Source organism: Zalophus californianus, chromosome 17 (genome assembly GCF_009762305.2).
Source record: "Zalophus californianus isolate mZalCal1 chromosome 17, mZalCal1.pri.v2, whole genome shotgun sequence".
In the NCBI taxonomy this organism is placed as follows: domain Eukaryota; kingdom Metazoa; phylum Chordata; class Mammalia; order Carnivora; family Otariidae; genus Zalophus; species Zalophus californianus.
Window position 1 is genome coordinate 47386434 of NC_045611.1, and position 18616 is coordinate 47405049.

Consider the following 18616-nt stretch of genomic DNA (forward strand, 5'->3'; position numbering starts at 1 on the left):
CTGGAGGTGGCTAAGACTGAATCAAAGGGTTAAAGTGTTGCTATTGGGAAGATGGTGTGGGAAGCTGGGGCTAAATTAGAAGTTAGCTAAATTAGGTGGAGGTCTAGTTTTGGAGGGTTGATTTGTCCCTGGGTGGGAGGAGGCTGACTGGCCCAGGAGCTGTGCCTTTGGGGGCTTATGAGGAGTTGAGAAGGGCTGCCCTGAGGACAGGGCAACTAAGAGATTGGGCATTCTGGGGGATGCTCATCCATCCTCCACCTCCTAGGAAAGAGTTTGAGCTGTGCTCCCCCCTCCCCCAACAAAGACCTTATTGCAAAGGCTCTTCCATTCCTTCCTCCCTCCCTACCCCTAAATCTAGCAGCCTAGGCTTTGAATCTGGGACTTCCTTGGAGGGGATAGGGGTACTGTGCCAGGTTGGGGGAATCGGCTGAGCTCTTCTCCCTGTCCTGCACAGCTGGATGGCTGGATCCATGAGAAAATGCTAATGGCTCGGGATGGCACTCGGGAAGATGGCCACAAGCTGCATAAGAGATGGCTCCGGCACCAGGCATTCATGGCCGAGCTGGCTCAGAATAAGGAGTGGCTGGAGAAGATTGAGAGGGTGAGGATATAGAAGGTCCCTCTGCTGGTGCCAGGTGCTGGAGGCCTCCAGGGGACCTACGTCTCAGTTCCTGAACCCTCCACTGCCGCCCTGCCATTCCCACCCCTCTGAACCCTTTCAGATCATTTCCACATCTGCTCCTAGCAATGTGGCCATGAGCGATGCTTATAACCTCTTTGAGCTTCGGTTTTGCCATCTGTAAAATGGCTAGCATCTCTTCTGCATGGTGCCCATATCCTCCTGGTTGTTAAATATTTTACCCCTTCTGGCTTTCTTCCATGCCACTTGGAGCATCTAGGCTGGAAGGTCAAGTAGACAGGCTGGAGCAGTCCTGGGAGACCCAGGGTTAACGTGAACTTTGGATTCCTCCAACCCTGGGTTCTGATTGTGTCTACGCCTCTTACTAGTTGTGGGCCTTGGCAAATTGTGCTAACTTCTTTGAGCCACCGTTTGCTCTGCTTTAAAATGAAGGAAATAGGGGTGCCTGGCTGGCTCAGTTGGAAGAGCATTTGACTCTTGATCTCGGGGTCATGAGTAGAGATTACTTAAATAAATAAAACTTTTAAAAAAGAAAATTAAATAAGGAAACAATGAACACTGCTACTTCCCTGGGCTCTTAATGCAGTAAAGTCCTTAATACAAGGCCAGGCACCTAGGAGCATAATTGCTATGGTATTATTTTTAATATGTACTCTACCATATGTAATTCTAGGCCATCAAGGAGCTTGACCTCAGTCTTGGAGGAACCCAGCCTCAACTCCCAAACCTGATCCCTACTCTTGTTGAACCCCTAGACCTACAGCCCTCAGTACCCCTACTCTTCTGATGCAAAGGGGACACCCGGGTCAGCCTTAAACCCACTGATGCCCCATAAATAGTGGCACGGGGCAAAGCCACACTGAGTTTAATGGAGGTTTATTCTTTCTGCTTCTTTTGCTCTCTCTCTATCTCTTCTGTCTCCATCTCTCTCTCTCCCTCTCTCTCTCTCTCTCTCTCTCTCTCGTCTGTCTTTCTTTGGTCCTTTTCCCATGTTTCTGACTTTATGGGCATGTCCCTGTATCCATCCCTCTATGTCTGTCTGTCTTTTGCCTCATCTTTCTCCCCATGCATTGCTTCCTTCCATCTCTGGACCTGTCTCTGCCTCCATGTCTCCCCCTGTGTCCCATTGCCCCCATACTTCTCTGTCTTCTCCCCACCCCGTGCCTCCTCCTGCTCACCTCCTGTCTCCCACCTGTCTGGGGCAGGAGGGCCAACAACTGATGCAGGAGAAGCCAGAGCTGACGGCCTCGGTGCGGAAAAAGCTGGGTGAGATCCGGCAGTGCTGGGCTGAGCTGGAGAGCACCACCCAGGCCAAGGCGCGGCAGCTCTTTGAGGCCAGCAAGGCCGACCAGCTGGTGCAGAGCTTCGCCGAGCTGGACAAGAAACTCCTTCACATGGAAAGCCAGCTGCAAGACGTGGACCCTGGCGGGGACCTGGCCACCGTCAACAGCCAGCTCAAAAAGCTACAGGTATGGCCTGGCTGACCCAGACAGGGTCTCTGTATGCCACCGGGGGCCTGAGTCAGGGTCAGACTCCACTCAAGGTATTGCACACAGAAGGGATGTCATACAGGGGTTTATTTCAGATGTGTTACAAGGGCTGAAGAGCAGAAAGGGAGTACCGAGGGAATCCAGGTAATAGTAACTCACTGCTTCTGGCAACACCAAGAGATTGGTCCCATGATTATCCCCCATTTTACCAATGGGGAAGGTGAGGCACAAAAGGTGAAGACCCTGCCCAAGGACACAGCTAGCCAGCGGCTCCCTTGGGGCACGGGGAGGGCTCAGGGAACAGACGCAGCGTCTGCATTATCTCGGCTCCTAGCTGGCCGCCAGTCAGTGGTCAGGATCTGGTCGTTTGACATGACCGGCTAAAGGCGGGAAAGTGGGCGTTACTTTTCACCTCTCAGGATGTAACAGCTCCTGCCTTCGTGTGCCAGGAACAATGCCAGACCACCACAGGAAACTGAGCCTCCCGGAGGTGAACTTACTGGCCCAGGGGAGCCAGTGAAGAGCCTGGATTCAAATCCAGGACCCTTGACTCTTCACCGCTCCTTTTGATACATCTGCTGCAGAGTTATGCTGCTAAAGGGGGCTTGGCATAGGGTCTGGGGGAAAAAAGAGAAAAAGAAAAAAGTTAGCTAATAATAATAGCATAAAAACGCTGATTAGAATCTATTCATTCATTAATGCAGCACGTCTTTACTGAGCACCAACTGTATGCCAAGTGCTTGTCTTGGTGCTGGAAAGTAGCAGTGGGCAAAAGTGACCCAACCCCGCAGCCTTCATGGGGCTCACGTTCTGGTTGGGGAGACAGACAAAGGAGCAAAGAGATACACAGAGCTGACCCTGATGCCAGTGATGTCATTACTGTATACAAAGCAGCGGCCCTCACATGCCTTGGTCTCCAGGACACCTTTCCACTCTTAGAAATCATGGAGAACCCCCAAGAGATTTGGTTCAGGTGCATTATACCTATCAATATTTACTGCACTAAGAAAACAAAGGATTCACGTAAAAACAACGATAATAATATCAGTTTTTTTATATCAACCCCGGAGCATTCTTTTATGAAGAATAACTCGGGTGCCTGGGTGGCTCAGTCGGTTAAGTGTCTGCTTTCGGCTCAGGTCATGATCCCAGAGTCCTGGGATCGAGTCCCGCATCGGGCTCCCTGCTCTGTGGGGAGCCTGCTTCTCCCTCTCCCACTCCCCCTGCTTGTGTTCCTGCTCTCGCTATCTTTCTCTTTCTGTCAAATAAATAAATAAAATCTTTAAAATAAATAAATAAATAGATAGATAAATAAATAAAATCTTGAAAAGTCAACATATTTAAAAAGAAAAGAAAAGAAATGGGGATCTGTGACTGTCAGGGAGGGCCAGCCAGAAGCAGAAGGCATGCTCCACTGAGGACAGCTTGAAGAAGTTGGTATAATGGTCCAGTGCTCTGCCATTGCTGTCTTGAAATTCTTAATCATATTTGAACGCAGGGCTCTGCATTTCCCTTGTGTACCGGGCCCCACAAATTAGGTAGCTAGTCCTGAGCCGAACCCACCTCGAAGCCAGAAGGCAGGGGAGGCGATTGGGGCGGTCTGTACAGGTCAGCCCCCTGGGCCCCAGAGCAGGGGAGAGAAGCTTAGACTCTGGGTCAGGAGGGGCAAAAGAAGGCAAAGGAAGGCATCCAGTGCATTTCCCCTATTACAGCATTGTTTTTTTTTTTTTTTAAGATTTTTATTTATTTATTGAGAGAGAGAAAGAGAGCATAAGAGGGGGGAGGGTCAGAGGGAGAAGCAGACCCCCTGCTGAGCAGGGAGCCTAATGCGGGACTCGATCCTGGGACTCCAGGATCATGACCTGAGCCGAAGGCAGTTGCTTAATCAACTGAGCCACCCAGGCGCCCCCACTATTGCAGCATTGTTAATGGTCTTACTGTGCTAGGTCACTCGTTACCAGTGGGACTGTGGGAGACAGTGTGGCACCATGGTCAAGGCCCCGGATGTGGGAGCCTGGCTGCCTAGGGTCAAGCCCTGGCTCTCTGACTTACCAACGGGGTGACCTAGAAATTACTTCTCACTTTGGGCCTCAGTTTCTTCTTCCATAACATGGGAATAATGATAGTACTGACCTCATGTGGACGTTGTAAAGATGAAAAGACACAATTTATCTAGTAGTTTCAGAATTGCTGGCTCAACAAATCTGAGTTTCAGTATTTGTTTACAGGTTTTTAACATTTGTATTTTAATGGTCTTCAACGGGAGGGGGTTTATCATCACTGTGCTGTGTTCAAAGTTACTTGGTCAATATTTCCTGACCTTCCTTGTGGTTCTTATTTATGCGAATGTTGTTTCTATTCAGAGCATTACTCCCCCACCACACACACACACTCATTTTGCTGCTTAAAAATGTATTTTGGGGGCGTGTGGGTGGCTCAGTTGGTTAAACGACTGCCTTCGGCTCAGGTCATGATCCCGGAGTCCCGGGATCAAGTCCTGCGTTGGGCTCCCTGCTCGGCGAGGAGCCTGCTTCTCCCTCTGACCCTCCCCCCTCTCATGTACTTTCTCTCTCTCATTCTCGCTCTCTCAAATAAATAAATCTTTTAAAAAATGTATTTTGGGGGGTGATATATGAAATGTTAATATAGTGCCAAAAGTTAGAATGGTCTTCCATTCACGTGATCTTGCCAAATAGCTTGCCCGAAGCCTGCTGCCATTTAATGCTCTCTCCCCAGCAGCCTGTGAGAGTTCCTGTTTCTGCCCATACTCACCAGCACCTGGTATTGTCAGACTTTTTAGATTTTTTTTCCCAGTCTGATGGATGGGTGTTTGCATTTGTATTTTTTCCTGTGACCAGTGAGCTTGAACATCCCTGTCTGTCTTCTGGCCATTTAGGTTTTGGAGGGAGGATTTGGGGCCTCCTGTTCTTCCCACCCCATGGAAGGAAGCACTGTTCAAGCACTGTTCCTGGGAGAGGCCTAGGCCCAGCAGAGACAAGGGTCTGGCTGGGGGGGTTACACAGAGATGGGAGGCAGGGGCGGGCCCCAGCACAGGACTTTCCCCAGCAGAGGGAGCCTGAGGTGGCGGGGAGTGACTCAGTAGGCCACCGCCCCCAGATGGAGCCCAGCTGGGCCCCAGGAGCTGCCTCTGGGGAAGGGAGGGGCTGCCCAAGGCCCCCCGCTGTCCCCTGGGGCTGCCTGAGAGCTCAGACGCTGGGCACAGGCAGGAGGGCGAGCGGCTGCCATCCAGCCGGCAAATTTCCTGGCTGCCGCACCCCTCTGGCCCTGGGGCCAGGCGGGGCTGGAACAGGCTGGTTCAGGCAGAGGGGGTATGGATGTGTGAGCCGTCTGCCCCCTTGGCCTCTCTCTGGGCCTGTCTCTCCGTCCTGCTCCCCGAGAGCCTCTGTGTGGAAACTCTGGGAGTTGCTGTCTCCCGTGTCCATGTCTATATTTCTCTTACTTTCTCACTCTCTTCTCTTTGTGTTTCCGTTCTCCATCTCTGCCTCTGTCCCTTGATCCCTGCATCCGCCTACATCCTCCCCAGCATCCCCTGCTCCAGCCGCTGCAGCAGGCTTCCTGGGAGCCCACCTGAGGTGTAGGCCACGTAACCCCGAGTCCTCTCTCAGAGCCTCCTGCCCAACTGGCCTTCCTGGCCCAGGGACCAGATGGTGGCATTCCAGGCCCCTGCTTGCCAGTCCTCAGGGGCCTGACCAGCTGGTCTGGCTCAGCCACGGGCTCCTGCCTGGGGAAGGTGGGGGTGGCTGGTCTCCTGCCATCTGAGGGGGACCGGCCAGGGGAAAATGCACTGGAGACTTTGCAGTTGCTAGGCTGGGTCCCTGGGGACTCCTTACCACCCACTCCACCCCCGCAAACCCCCCCCCCACACACACACTCCAAGCAAGGCTCTTTCTCTGGCCAAGGAAACCCCCCCCCCATTCTTTGTGTCATATGTCTTCCTGAGCTCAGCATGGCCTAGAGGGAGAGTTGGGATACAGGAGCGGCACAGCCGGGGTTTGAAGCCCCATTCCACTATTGCGAGACTCAGGGCAAGTGACCCCACCTTTCTGAGCCTCCATTCTAGAGAAGCAGAGTGACTGAGAGCCACTGGGATTTTGTGGTCACATGGCCCCGGGGTTCAAATTCCGGCTCTGGCAGTCTTTACTCTGGACCAGGAACTGCTCCTCAAGTCTCAGTTTCCCCGACTGGAAAATGGGAAGGTAGCAAGGTGGATCCAAGTAGGGATGAGAATGATCTGGGGGTCAGGGCTTGTGTGTTACTACCTACCACGTGGCTAGCGCCTGAGGGTTTTTCCCAAGTAGACTCTTCTGGTTTTGATTTTTTTTTTTACATTTGATGTCTTTTTTAAAATTAAGATTTAATTCCATACCATAAAATGCACACTTTTAATGTGCACAAGTCAGTGGTTTTCATGTATTTGCAAATCACCCCCCAAAAAATTCCATTCCCATTAGCTCCCTCTACCAATTTACTCTCTCTGTGAATCTTCTTTTTGACTCTATAGATTTGCCTATTTGGGACATTTCATATAAATGGAATCATACAATATGTGGTCCTTGGTGTCTGGCTTCTTTCACTTAGCACCCTTTTAAAGAGTCATCCTTGTGGTAGACTATACCACAGTACGTCATGGCTCCTCTGGTTTTGATGTGTGAAAAGCTGGTTTGCTTTTTAAAATTCTTCATTTTTAATATGGCGCAGCATACTAGCCTGGTGATCAGTCCAACAAACACAGTTAGCACACATTTACAGAGACCTGCTGTGTGCCAGGCACAGGCCAGACGCTGGGATCCAAGTGTGAACGAAACAAACATCCCCTGGGGCGCCTGGGTGGCTCAGTCGTTAAGCATCTGCCCTTCTGCTCAGGTCATGATCCCAGGGTCCTGGGATCGAGCCCCGCATTGGGCTCCCTGCTCGGCGGGAAGCCTGCTTCTCCTTCTCCCACTCCCCCTACTTGTGTTCCCTCTCTCTCTGTGTCTCTCTCTGTCAAATAAATAAATAAAATCTTTAAAAAAAAAAAAGAAAGGAACAAACATCCCCATCTTCCCCCAACCCCTTATGCTGCAAGGATTACATAAATTAATCCTGGTCTAATGCTAAGAGCAGTGGCTGGTATGGAACAGGCATCAGGATGTGTTGCCTATCATTGTAGTAAGGGTAAGAAGTATAATGTGAAAAGTGAAAAGGCTTTCTTCTCCCTCCACACACCCATGGTCCCACTCCCCGGGGGTGTCACTTTTTTTTAAAGATTTTTATTTATTTATTGAGAGAGAGAGAGAGCACGAGCAGGGACAGAGGCAGAGGGAGAAGCCGGCTTCCTGCGGAGCAGGGAGCCTGAAGCAGAACTGGATCCCACGACCCTGGGATCACGACCTGAGCTGAAGGCAGACGCTTAACCGACTGCCACCCAGGCGCCCCATGGGGGTGACACTCTTGTCACAGTTTCTTCTGAGTCCTGGAAATCTTCCATGCATACACACACATACACATGACATAGAGACAGACCAAACTGAAGCTTGCCCTTTTCATTGGACAGAACACCCCAGGTGTCCTTTCTTGTCCAAGAATGTACAGATATACTGGTTGCATGGTATTCCATGGGGTGATTCAACAATCTATCTTTAACCAGCCCTCTGTTGTGAGACCTCTGGGCTGTTTCTAATCTAATGCTAGTATAAATAGCACCGCAGTAGACATCCCTGTCTATATGCATTTGAGCCTATGTGCAAATATTTCTTTTCTTTTTTTTTAAAGACTTTATTTATTTATTTGACAGAGAGAGACACAGCGAGAGAGGGAAGACAAGCAGGGGGAGTGGGAGAGGGAGAAGCAGGCTTCCCGCCGAGCAGGGAGCCCCATGCGGGGTTCGATCCCAGGACCCTGGGATCATGACCTGAGCCGAAGGCAGACGCCTAATGACTGAGCCACCCAGGCGCCCCTGTGCAAATATTTCTGTAGAAAAGAGTCCTCCAGGGGCGCCTGGGTGGCTGAGTCGGTGAAGCGTCTGCCTTCGTCTCGGGTCATGGTCCCAGGGTCCTGGGATCGAGCCCCGCATCGGGCTCCCTGCTCAGCAGGGAGTCGGCTCCTTCCTCTCCCTCTGCCTCTTCCCCCCGCTTGTGTTCTCAATCTCTCTCAAATAGATAAATAAAATCTAAAAAGAAAAAAAAAGTCCTCCAAGTAACAGTTCTGGGCCAAAAGGTGTACACATTAAAGTTTTTGAGAGATATTGCCAAGTTGTTCCTGTGAAAATGCAGTGGATGCACTTGCACGTGATAGCGCTCTTCTCCCCACGTGGTACCCATGATTAGGTATTATCAAGCTTTCTCACCTCTGCTAATCTGAGAAGTGAAAGATACTGTTTCATAGTTATTTTATTTCTTTAAGATTTTATATATTTGAGAGAGATAGGGAGAGAGAGCATGAGTAGGGGGGCAGGGAGGGGCAGAGGAAGAAGCAGACTTCCCACTGGGCAGGGAGCCTGATGCCTGGCTTGATCCCAGGACCCTGGGATCATGACCCTAGCCAAAGGCAGACGCTTAACTGACTGAGCCACCCAGGTATCCCTGTCTTAGAGTTATTTTAATTTGCATTTCCCTTAATGTTGAAGGAGGCTGAACATCTTTTTGTACATTTAATGACCACTGTACTTCTGTATCCTTTGCTCATGTTTGCAGGGAAGGATCCACATTAAATGGGCGTTCAAAATATGTGGCATTCTTGCAGGAGTAGAAAAGTGTTAGTCCTGGAATTATTCCATCTCAGGTCATATGGCCACTTGGTGGGCAGATTATGGAGAGGTTTTCATCTAGCGGAGAACTGGAATTTATTAGCATTTCAGATTATATTTAAGAGTTTCCAGAATTTGAATGCATTTTGATTTTCTACACATTGCTGCAATGATTTTCCTAGCGAAAAAGGTTTTGGAGTGACTATTTTCTTTGATTTCTGCAGCTTGTGATTGTGCCTTTTGAAATTTCCTTTTATATGCTTTTGGCTTGTTACAACGTTTGATTTTTATCCATTTTCATGACTCCTACAGATTGTGAACTGTATCAGCTGGGACTCTTTGGGGTGCAGTTCATAGTACTTCAACCCACATTGACTTAGGCTGACGGGAGGTTCTTGGCTCACGTTGCTGAAAAACCCAGGGGGTAGGCGGCTTCAGGCATGGCTGGATCAGTTTCTCAAATTATGTCCTCAGCAATCTGTCTCCGTTTCTGGGCCCTGCTTTCCTCTCTGTTGGCCTGCCTCATTGTCGGGAGCAAGTTGGCAAGTTGGTGGCAAGTTGTCCCCCCACCCCCACCCCCACCCCCACCCCAGGCCCATATTCTACCTACTGAGGAACCCCATGGCAGAGTACCCTCCTGAGCTCACATTTTCTGCAGAAGTGGGAAGGGTTTGGGGCGCCTGGGTGGCTCAGTGGGTTACATGTACATCTCTTGATCTCAGCTCAGGTCTTGAGCTCAGGTGGTGAGTGAAAACCCCAGATTGGGCTCCACACTGGGTGTGGAGTCTACTTAAAAAAAAAAAAAAAAAAGAAGAAGTTTAAAAATTGGGAAGGGCTTTCCTTGGCTGATCTTAGGTCACATGCTATCTCTTACCCAATCCCCGTGGTCAGGATGGTTTCAGTGTTCTGATTGGCTAGTTTGGTTCGTGTGACCACCCTTGGAGCTGTTGGTTTTTTTAGTCGCCCAGAGCTCAGGTCTGAGAGGGGCATAGGAGGTGCTGCAGAGAAGGCATGGACGGTGGGCTGTCAAAACTAACAGTTCTGCGCTACAGAACCTTGGAACAACAGTATTCACTTGGTTCTTGGGTTTTGACTATTTGAGTTGCAGTCATTTGCTCTAATCTGTTACCACTTAATTTCATTATTGCAATGTCGTTTGCTTTTATGGCTTTCCCCCATCTGTTTAGAGTCACACAAGTAATACGTAAATATATTCTTTTGGTTAAAGGTCTTACTAACGTAGAAGTCTTAAGTGAAACATAAAGTCTCCCTTAACCGTACCTCCCATTCCCACACCCCGAGAGGAACCTCAGTTATGATTTGGTGTGCATCCTTCTAGACCTCTTTCTGTGCATTTACTAGCTACCTCTGTGGATTTTGAATATTTTTAATTTTTAATGTTTAATATACAAATTTTAAAAATTACATTTTACGGCTCAGACGTCAAACGCTTTATAAAAAAAATCCTATGTGACAGGTCTCTCCTTCACCCCCTCCCCATTCACTGAGTTCTCATCCCCCGCCCATAGGTACCATCTGTGATTAATTTCTTGTTTATTCCAGGGAGTTTTTATGCATGTGCAACCCATGACAAATATATTCAAATGTATGTTCTAAGTTGCTTTTTTCTCTTAACAGCAAGTCTTGGCCATTATTCCATACTGATGTGGATTTGTTTAACCATTTCACTCTTGATGGGCGTCATGTTTGTTTCCAATTGTTTCTCGTTATAAACTCTGCTGCAATGTGATCCTTGGGCGAACATCTTTATGCACATGTGCCAGTATTTCTTTAGTTATATTCCTAGAAGTGGAAGTGCAAGTGCTGGGTCAAAGCATATGAACTTTTTTGCATTTTGATAGGATCTGCCAAATTGCCTTCCAAATAGGCTCTGCTAATTTACACCACCACCGGCCGACAGCGGCTGTCTTTGCCAATAATAGATATTATCCATCTTTTACATAGTTGCCACTCTGGTGCATAAGAAAGGGTACCTTGTTTTAATTTGTATTTTTCTGCTGATTAGTGAGACTAGGCATCTCTTCCATGTGCTTATTTTTATTTCTGTGTGTTGCCTAGTCACTCCAAGAGGTGCCTGTTCACGTAGGGGCAGTCTTTTTCTTTGCCAGTGACATTCATTTGTGCATTGATCAAATCACAACCGAAGACCTATTACATGCCAGACACTGTTCTAGGCGTTCAGGAATACAGAGGTCAAGTGACACAAACCCTGCCCTCATGAAGCTCCCACTCCAGAAGCAGGAGACCAATAAAAAAGCCACAAGTAAAGACAGAATTGGCTGATGGTGGTTAAGTGGAGACAGAGGAAGCTGGATAAAGGAAATTCTTTGATTGTCAAAGAAACTAGCTCCTTGTTCTAATAATATGTGTTATGTTAAATATTTTTTTCAGGCTGTCATTTGCCTTCTAAATACATCTAGAAATTTTGGTTGATGCAAAAAAAGTATTTTATGTGGCCAAATTTATAAATCTTTCCCTTTATGATTTTTTTTTTCTTGGAAAGATTTTCTCCATCCTAAGATTATAAAAGCATTTGCCCAGGTTTTCTTCTGTGCCTTATGGATTTACTTATTCCATTTAAGTCTTTAATCCATCTGGAATTGTTTTCAGCATAAAGAGCAAGGAAGGGATCCAGCTAAATTGGTTAGCCAGTTGGCCCATGACCACTCGTTGAATAATCCATCTTTTCCTTGGGGATTTGAATAGGCATCTATAAAATGTATGAATTCTCCAGTGTATTTGGGTCTGCTTTTGTACTTTCTGTCTGTCCCTATGGCATACCAACTATTTAAATCACTATAAGTTTATATTTATGACATTTGGAAAGGTTGGCTCTTTGGACAAATTACCTAACTTCTCTGGGCCTCGGTTTCCACCTCTGTAAAAGGGGGATATCACCAAATTTGAAGGGTGGTTCTGAGAATGAATGAATGAATGAATGAATGAATGAATGGGCCGCTTTAGCTCAGGGGGCCGGGTAAGCCTCTTTGAGAAGATAATGTTTGAGCTGAAATCTAATTGACAAGGAAGAGCATGGCTTGTAGAGGGAATAACAAAGGCGAAGGCCCTGAGGCAGGAACTAGTTTAATGTACGTGGCGGTATCAGTGAGGAGCCTAGCGCTTCCGGGATTGAGCAGGGGCCGATTAAACCCCTTGGGGAGAGGTTTGGCTATCACCATAAAGGTACTGGGGAGCCACAGCAGGATTAGGAAGGGAGGGTGGAGCCTGTTGACTCTGCCCCTGTCCCCACAGTCGATGGAGTCGCAGGTGGAGGAGTGGTACCGCGAGGTGGGAGAGTTGCAGGCGCAGACCGCCACCCTGCCACTGGAGCCGGCCAGCAAGGAGCTGGTGGGCGAGCGGCAGAACGCGGTGGGCGAGCGCCTGGTGCGCCTGCTCGAGCCGTTGCAGGAGCGCCGCCGCCTGCTGCTCGCCTCTAAGGAGCTGCACCAGGTGGCGCACGACCTCGACGACGAGCTGGTGAGGACCGGCGCGGGGACTGGGGCGGGGCCAGGGTAATGGGGAGGAGATGGTTGCGCGGCTGGGGCGGGACGGGAGGCCACGGGAGAGCCTGCGGGCTGGCGGGGGCGTGGAGGTTGGGAGTGGGGGCGGGGCCGTGGGACCTTGGCGAGTTCAAGGGCGGAGCTGGCTGGGAGACCTTCCCACTGTCCCGCTGCTAGACTCAGTCATCCAGTCCTTCCCTTACTCATTCACTCGTTCACTTATCCACTCATTCACTCCTTCGCTTTTTCGCATTTACTCACTTTCATTCATTCATTGATTTATTCATGAAGCCATTTAGTTATTCATTGACTCATCTTTATTCCTTCCTCCACTGATTTATTGCTATTCGTTTATTCACTCGCCCCTCATTCATTCATTTCCTCATCCAGTCACTCCCTTCCTGATTTGCTCATTCATTCTTTCACTCACTGATTTGCTCATTCGCTTGATCCTTATGGGCCCAGCTCTGTACTTGGATGATGCTGGGGTCACAGGGGGGACCAAGACAGACCCCATTCTTGCCCATAGAGGGCTCAAGAGTCCAAAGGGGAAAACGGACTTATCTCCATTGACAACCCAGGGTGATTAGGGCTGTGATGAGGGAGTTTAGGAGGCTGTGGGAGCCCAGAGGAGGCAACTGGCCAAGGTCCAAAGTCAGGGAGGGTTTCCTGGAGAAGGAGATGTCTTGAGTTGAGACATGAATGAAGAGTCCCCGAGATCCTGCTGAGGGAATTGCAGGACGCAAGACCTGCCCGTGCCAAGGACAGAGGTAAGTAAGCCTGAACCTGGCTTGAGGGCAGAGAGCAAAATAGCAGAGCGAGAGAGGAGGCTGAAGAGGTGACCAGGCTCTTTGGTGAGGAAGGGTCTTAGATGCTATGCAGGTGGCTTACAGTTTAATTGAGATGCACGGGTCCTTGGGTGCATTCTCCCCCTGACTTGCTCCCTGCATCCTCCCCAGGCATGGGTCCAGGAGCGACTGCCACTGGCCATGCAGATGGAGCGAGGCAGTGGTTTGCAGGCTGTCCAGCAGTACATCAAAAAGAACCAGGTGAGCAGAGCTAGGGTGAGGGTGTGGGGTAGGACACATTTGGAGACACATGAGAGAAAACAGCTCAAAGTGGTTAAAGCCAAAATTTGTTGGCTCTTGTGATTGAGAAGAGTGTGGACAGCAGGTATAGATGCATCCAGGTACTTCCATGCTGTCATGAATCTCACAGCTCCATTATGTGTGTGTGTGTTTCTGTTAGCTTTGTTCTCAGGCCAACTCTCTCCTCTCCTGATGGTAAAAGACCTCCAACAGATTCAAGTGTACATCCCACTTGAGAGGAGAGAATTTCTCTCTCTCATTAATTTCAGCAAGTCCCAGGGATAACTCTTATTGGCTCAGCTTGAATCATGTGCCCATCCCTAACTAATGGTGGCCAGGGATTTAGACTGTTCTGTTGGCCTGGTCTGGACTCAGGGCCCACTATTGGAACCTGCAGATGGAGTCAGCCTTCACTTAATTACATGGGCTGAGAAGGGGTACAAGGGGGTTCCCCAGAGGAAAGTCAAGGTGCCGTGAGTAACAGTAAGGAGAATGGCTTACTGGACAAGGAAAAAGAAAAGGAACAAGTAGGAGCTCAAACCACCCATAGGGAGAAAGGACAGAGATGACCAGCGGAAGAGCGTGGACTCCTGATGGTATCCACTCCACTCGTGGTGGGGGAGCTCTTGAGCACCTAAGATCTCTGGATCTCTTCACCTCCTGGGCCTCGGTTCCACCTCTAGACAAGTAGAGCTGCTCTAGAGCAGTGGTTTTCAAATCACTTAGAGGAACTTTCTGGGCAAAGCAACTCCTTCACCGAAGCCCAGTGTAAGACACATGAGAGAGAAATACTATTACTAATTACACGTTGATAAAGACTTACTGTGTGCCAGGTATGGTCATAGGAGGTTGTATGTGGGCTTTTTAAATTTAATCCCCACAATAACCCTATCAGATGAGTATCCTCGTTCCTCCCCTTTACCAAAAAATATGAGTTGGGAGAATGGGCACTGAAGGATGGTGGGGAGGTGGGCTTACAAATGATTCGTCAAAGGTTATTGACCATGCTGCCCTAGCTGGAGTTCTTTAAGAGGCTGGAGGGGATTTTTTAGCTTTCGTTTTTCTCTTCTGATGAAAACACTCTTGACTGTATTTTTTTTAATTTTATGTATGTATTTGAGAGAGAGTGCATGCGCATGCGCATGCGCATGAGCGGGGGGGGGGGGGCGGAGAGGGGCAGAAGAAGAGGGACAAGCAGACTCCTCGCTGAGTATGGACTTGATCCCAGGACCCTGAGGTCATGACCTGAGCGGAAGGCAGATGGTTAACAGACTGAGCCACCAGGCACACCAGAAGACACTCTTGACTGTTGACAGTGTTGGGGACAAGTAGAACTGGCCCATCCTTTTCACGGTTGAGGGAAGCAATCAAGTGCACTTCACCTTAACCCTGGGGGAGCTCCACTGTCCGTGCGCAGGAGCACTGAATGCCCCGGGTGGCCCGGAGCCAGAAGACTAACAGCAGTTACTGTATTATACAATATATTGTATTATATAATATACATATATTATAACATATGTAACTGTATTGTATAATACAGTTACTGTATTATAGTATTGACCGAGCACCTACTACGTGCCATGCACAGTTCTGAGTGCTCCAGGGTACAACAGCCCCACGAGGTGGACATTAAGCATGCCACCCCCGGCCAGGGGAAGTTGGCAAGTTCCCCAACCTCTCCGTGCCTCAGTTTCCCCGTCTGTAAAGTGAGACAGAGAACTGGAGCTGCAGTGAGGACTGGATGAGTGGCCACATCCTGCAAAGCCCTTGCTTAGCCAAGTGCCTGGCAGGTGGCAGGCGCTCAGGGTCACCTATTATCACCTCCATTTGCAAGTCGAAGAAACTGAGGCACAGGAGAAGCTAAGTAAGGTGTGCACCAACTACAGAGCTGGTTGAGGGAACCTTCGGGGCTGATGGAAGTGTTCCATATCCTGCCCTGGGTACGCGGTGTACCCACGTATAAATATGTTGACCTGTACCCGGAAGATGTGCACACCTCAATGCATGTGAGTTCTACACCCACTGCCCACAGCAGTCTGATTCTCAGCCTGTTTCGGCCATTAAGGGGTATCTTACACCGCCAGGCGTCTTGGTTGAGAGTACAGTGTCGGGAGCCTGTGTCCTGTGTGGCCCCCTTACTAAGTGCTTGTTCCCCGGCGATGAACTGCGCCTCTCGGTGCCCGTTTTCCCACCGGCAACATGGGGGTGTGAGTGAGCGAGGAACGGCAAACTGCTTAAGCGGTGCCTAAGGCGGGGCGTAGGGGCGATCTGCGGCGGCTTCTGATTCCCTCGGTGTGCTGTGCGAGTCTCCGAGGCGCTCGCGGCCCCCCGCTGGGCCTCGGAGCGCCCCTCTCCACCCCCACCCCCACCTCTCGCCCCCAGGGCCTGCGGCGGGAGATCCAGGCGCACGGGCCGCGGCTGGAGGAGGTGCTGGAGCGCGCGGGCGCGCTGGCATCGCTGCGCAGCCCCGAGGCGGAGGCCGTGCGCCGCGGCCAGGAGCAGCTGCAGGGCGCTTGGGCCGGACTGCGGGAGGCGGCCGAGCGGCGGCAGCAGGTGCTGGACGCCGCCTTCCAGGTGGAGCAGTACTACTTCGACGTGGCCGAGGTGGAGGCGTGGCTGGGCGAGCAGGAGCTGCTCATGATGAGTGAGGACAAGGGCAAGGTGCGCCCGGGCCGGGGGGTGTGGGGGGCCGGGGGGCGCTGGAGCCCGGGGCCGGCCGCTGCCGCCTCATCGCGGGCGCCGTGTGCCCCCAGGACGAACAGAGCACCCTGCAGCTGCTCAAGAAGCACCTGCAGCTGGAGCAGGGCGTGGAGAACTACGAGGAAAGCATCGCGCAGCTGTCGCGCCAGTGCCGGGCGCTGTTGGAGATGGGGCACCCGGACAGGTGGGCGGGCGGGGGGCGGGGGATTGGGGCCAGGCGGGGGCGGGGCCAGTTCTTAAGGAATGATCCGGAAGGATCTGAAGCTTCACTATTGGAAATTGGGACACAGCCCGAATTGGACATTGGGGTGGGAGGGGCGCTCACTGCCAAGAGCTGGAGCCCTGGGATTTCAGCATGTGGGTGGGGTGGCGAATGGAGGGGCAGTGCCCCAGGGATGGTTGAGAGGGTGGGGCCAGGGGTATTGGGATTTCAGTGTAGGGGTGGGAGGTGATGTCTCAGACTGAGGAGAGAAGGAAGAGCTCAGGACAGGGAAGGGTCCTCTTCCTACCCAGTATCTGGGAAGACAGAAAAGCTCGGAGTGCGGTGATTGGGCATAGCCTGATACCTCCTGGGTGGCCAGGCATGGGGCCTCCCTGAGGCCAGGAGTAGGGGCCATATCTGGGAGTCCTGGGCTAGGGGTGAGACCTGGGAGAGGGCACAGGGCTAGACCTCTGTCCTCCAGAGCCAGGAGATGGCCTGGAGGTGAAATGGGTTGGCTGGAGACCCAAGTAGGGAGTCAGCAGCCCCACTCAGGTCCCTGGAGGGGCAGGGAGAGGGACCACAGAGAGGCTGGGGGAAGAGGGAGCAGTGAACTTGTCAAGCTTAGGGAAGCAAAGTTTTCCCCGGAGTGCTCAGCTGCAGGTATTGGGTTTACTGAATCCAAGCCTTGCAGAAAACAGAGTCCCCCGCAAAGGAGTCTGAGCAGATACTAGTCTGGCTGAAGGTTCAGAGGACACACAGCCTTGCCCCGAGAGGGGGGTGCCAGGGGTCACAGCTCTGTCCTGGAAGTCTCAGGGGGCTCCGTCCCTGCCCCTCCCTGTCCCCATCAGCGAGCAGATCAGCCGGCGGCAGTCTCAAGTGGACCGTCTATACGTGGCGCTCAAAGAACTGGGGGAGGAGCGCAGGGTGGGCCTGGAGCAGCAGTATTGGCTGTACCAGCTCAGCCGCCAGGTGGATGAGCTCGAGCACTGGATTGCGGAGAAGGAGGTGGTGGCTGGCTCGCCTGAGCTCGGCCAGGACTTCGAGCACGTCACGGTGAGCATCATTAGTAATAATATTGGTACCGGTGGCTACTGTGTATGCTACTAAGGTTCTCCGGGCCTCAGTTTCCCTAGCTGTAATGTGAGGATAATAATAGCCCCCACCGCCTGGCTCTTTTGTGAGCCCAAAGATTCGCGCTAGCGTAAAGCGCTTAGGACAATACTCAGCACACACAATGCCTAACAGAGGAAGTGTTAGTTACTATCATCTGGTTGTTTTCTTGTTGCTGTTATTGCTACAGAGTAAAGTGCTCCTGAAGGGTTAGGTATTACTTTTCATCATGACGGTCATCGCCAGCATGATTATTAGTCCTCTTACCTGCTACAAGATGGTGGACTGGAGGGGGCTTGTGTGCGCGGACCTTTGCCCATGCCGTATTCCCGGGGGCAGGTGCTGCAGGAGAAATTCTCAGAGTTCGCCAATGAGACGGGCACCGCAGGGCGGGAGCGGCTGGCGGCAGTGAACCAGATGGTGGATGAACTGATCGAGTGCGGCCACACAGCGGCGGCCACTATGGCTGAGTGGAAGGACGGGCTGAACGAGGCCTGGGCTGAGCTGCTGGAGCTTATGGGCACTCGGGCCCAGCTGCTGGCTGCCTCTAGGGAGCTGCATAAGTTCTTCAGCGATGCCCGAGAGCTTCAGGGACAGATCGAGGAGAAGCGGAGGCGACTGCCCCGCCTGACCGCCCCGCCTGAGCCGAGACCCAGCGCCAGTTCCATGCAGCGGACCCTGCGCGCCTTTGAGCATGACCTGCAGCTCCTCGTGTCCCAGGTGGGCAGGTGGGAGGGTCTGGACGGCGTGGCCAAGGGGTGTTGGGCAGCAGAGCAGGCAAAAATCCGGCTGTAGAGCGGGTGGAAATTAGACAGTGGAGCAGGTGAAAACAGATCAGGAAATAGGCAGAAGCGAGATGATGGGGCAAATAGAAAACCCACTGATTGCATGGTGCCTAGAAGTCAGACAGTGTCCGGAAAAGGTGGCCGAGTGTGTCTGATAGAAATGAGACAGTGTTTCCAGCGGAGCCTGGGCAGGGGTTCTCCTAGAAACTGTGAAGGGAATCTTACCCAAACCCAGATGGAGAGCCTAAAGGAAACTTCAGAGGCTTCAGAGAAATTTGGCGGTGGGGCAGATAGAAATTAGATAGCAGGTCTCTGATGGAAATCATATGATTTTC

The 18616-nt window shown here is 51.2% G+C and overlaps 1 protein-coding gene across 7 annotated transcripts in view; it reads left to right on the plus strand.

Moving 5' to 3' along the window:
* The window catches only part of SPTBN4 (spectrin beta, non-erythrocytic 4), a 72447-nt gene that overhangs the window by 43177 nt on the left and 10654 nt on the right, over window positions 1-18616 (plus strand). For all 7 annotated transcript variants that reach the window (XR_003524202.1, XM_027619090.1, XM_027619091.1 and 4 more), the window contains 8 exons: window positions 455-601; window positions 1846-2109; window positions 12149-12373; window positions 13356-13445; window positions 15867-16145; window positions 16238-16368; window positions 17235-17439; window positions 17836-18216. Coding sequence is in view for 6 of the 7 variants with exons in the window: in XM_027619090.1 (XP_027474891.1) it covers window positions 455-601; window positions 1846-2109; window positions 12149-12373; window positions 13356-13445; window positions 15867-16145; window positions 16238-16368; window positions 17235-17439; window positions 17836-18216 (1722 nt within the window). In the remaining variant the exon portion in view is untranslated. The remainder of the gene's footprint in view (window positions 1-454; window positions 602-1845; window positions 2110-12148; window positions 12374-13355; window positions 13446-15866; window positions 16146-16237; window positions 16369-17234; window positions 17440-17835; window positions 18217-18616) is intronic.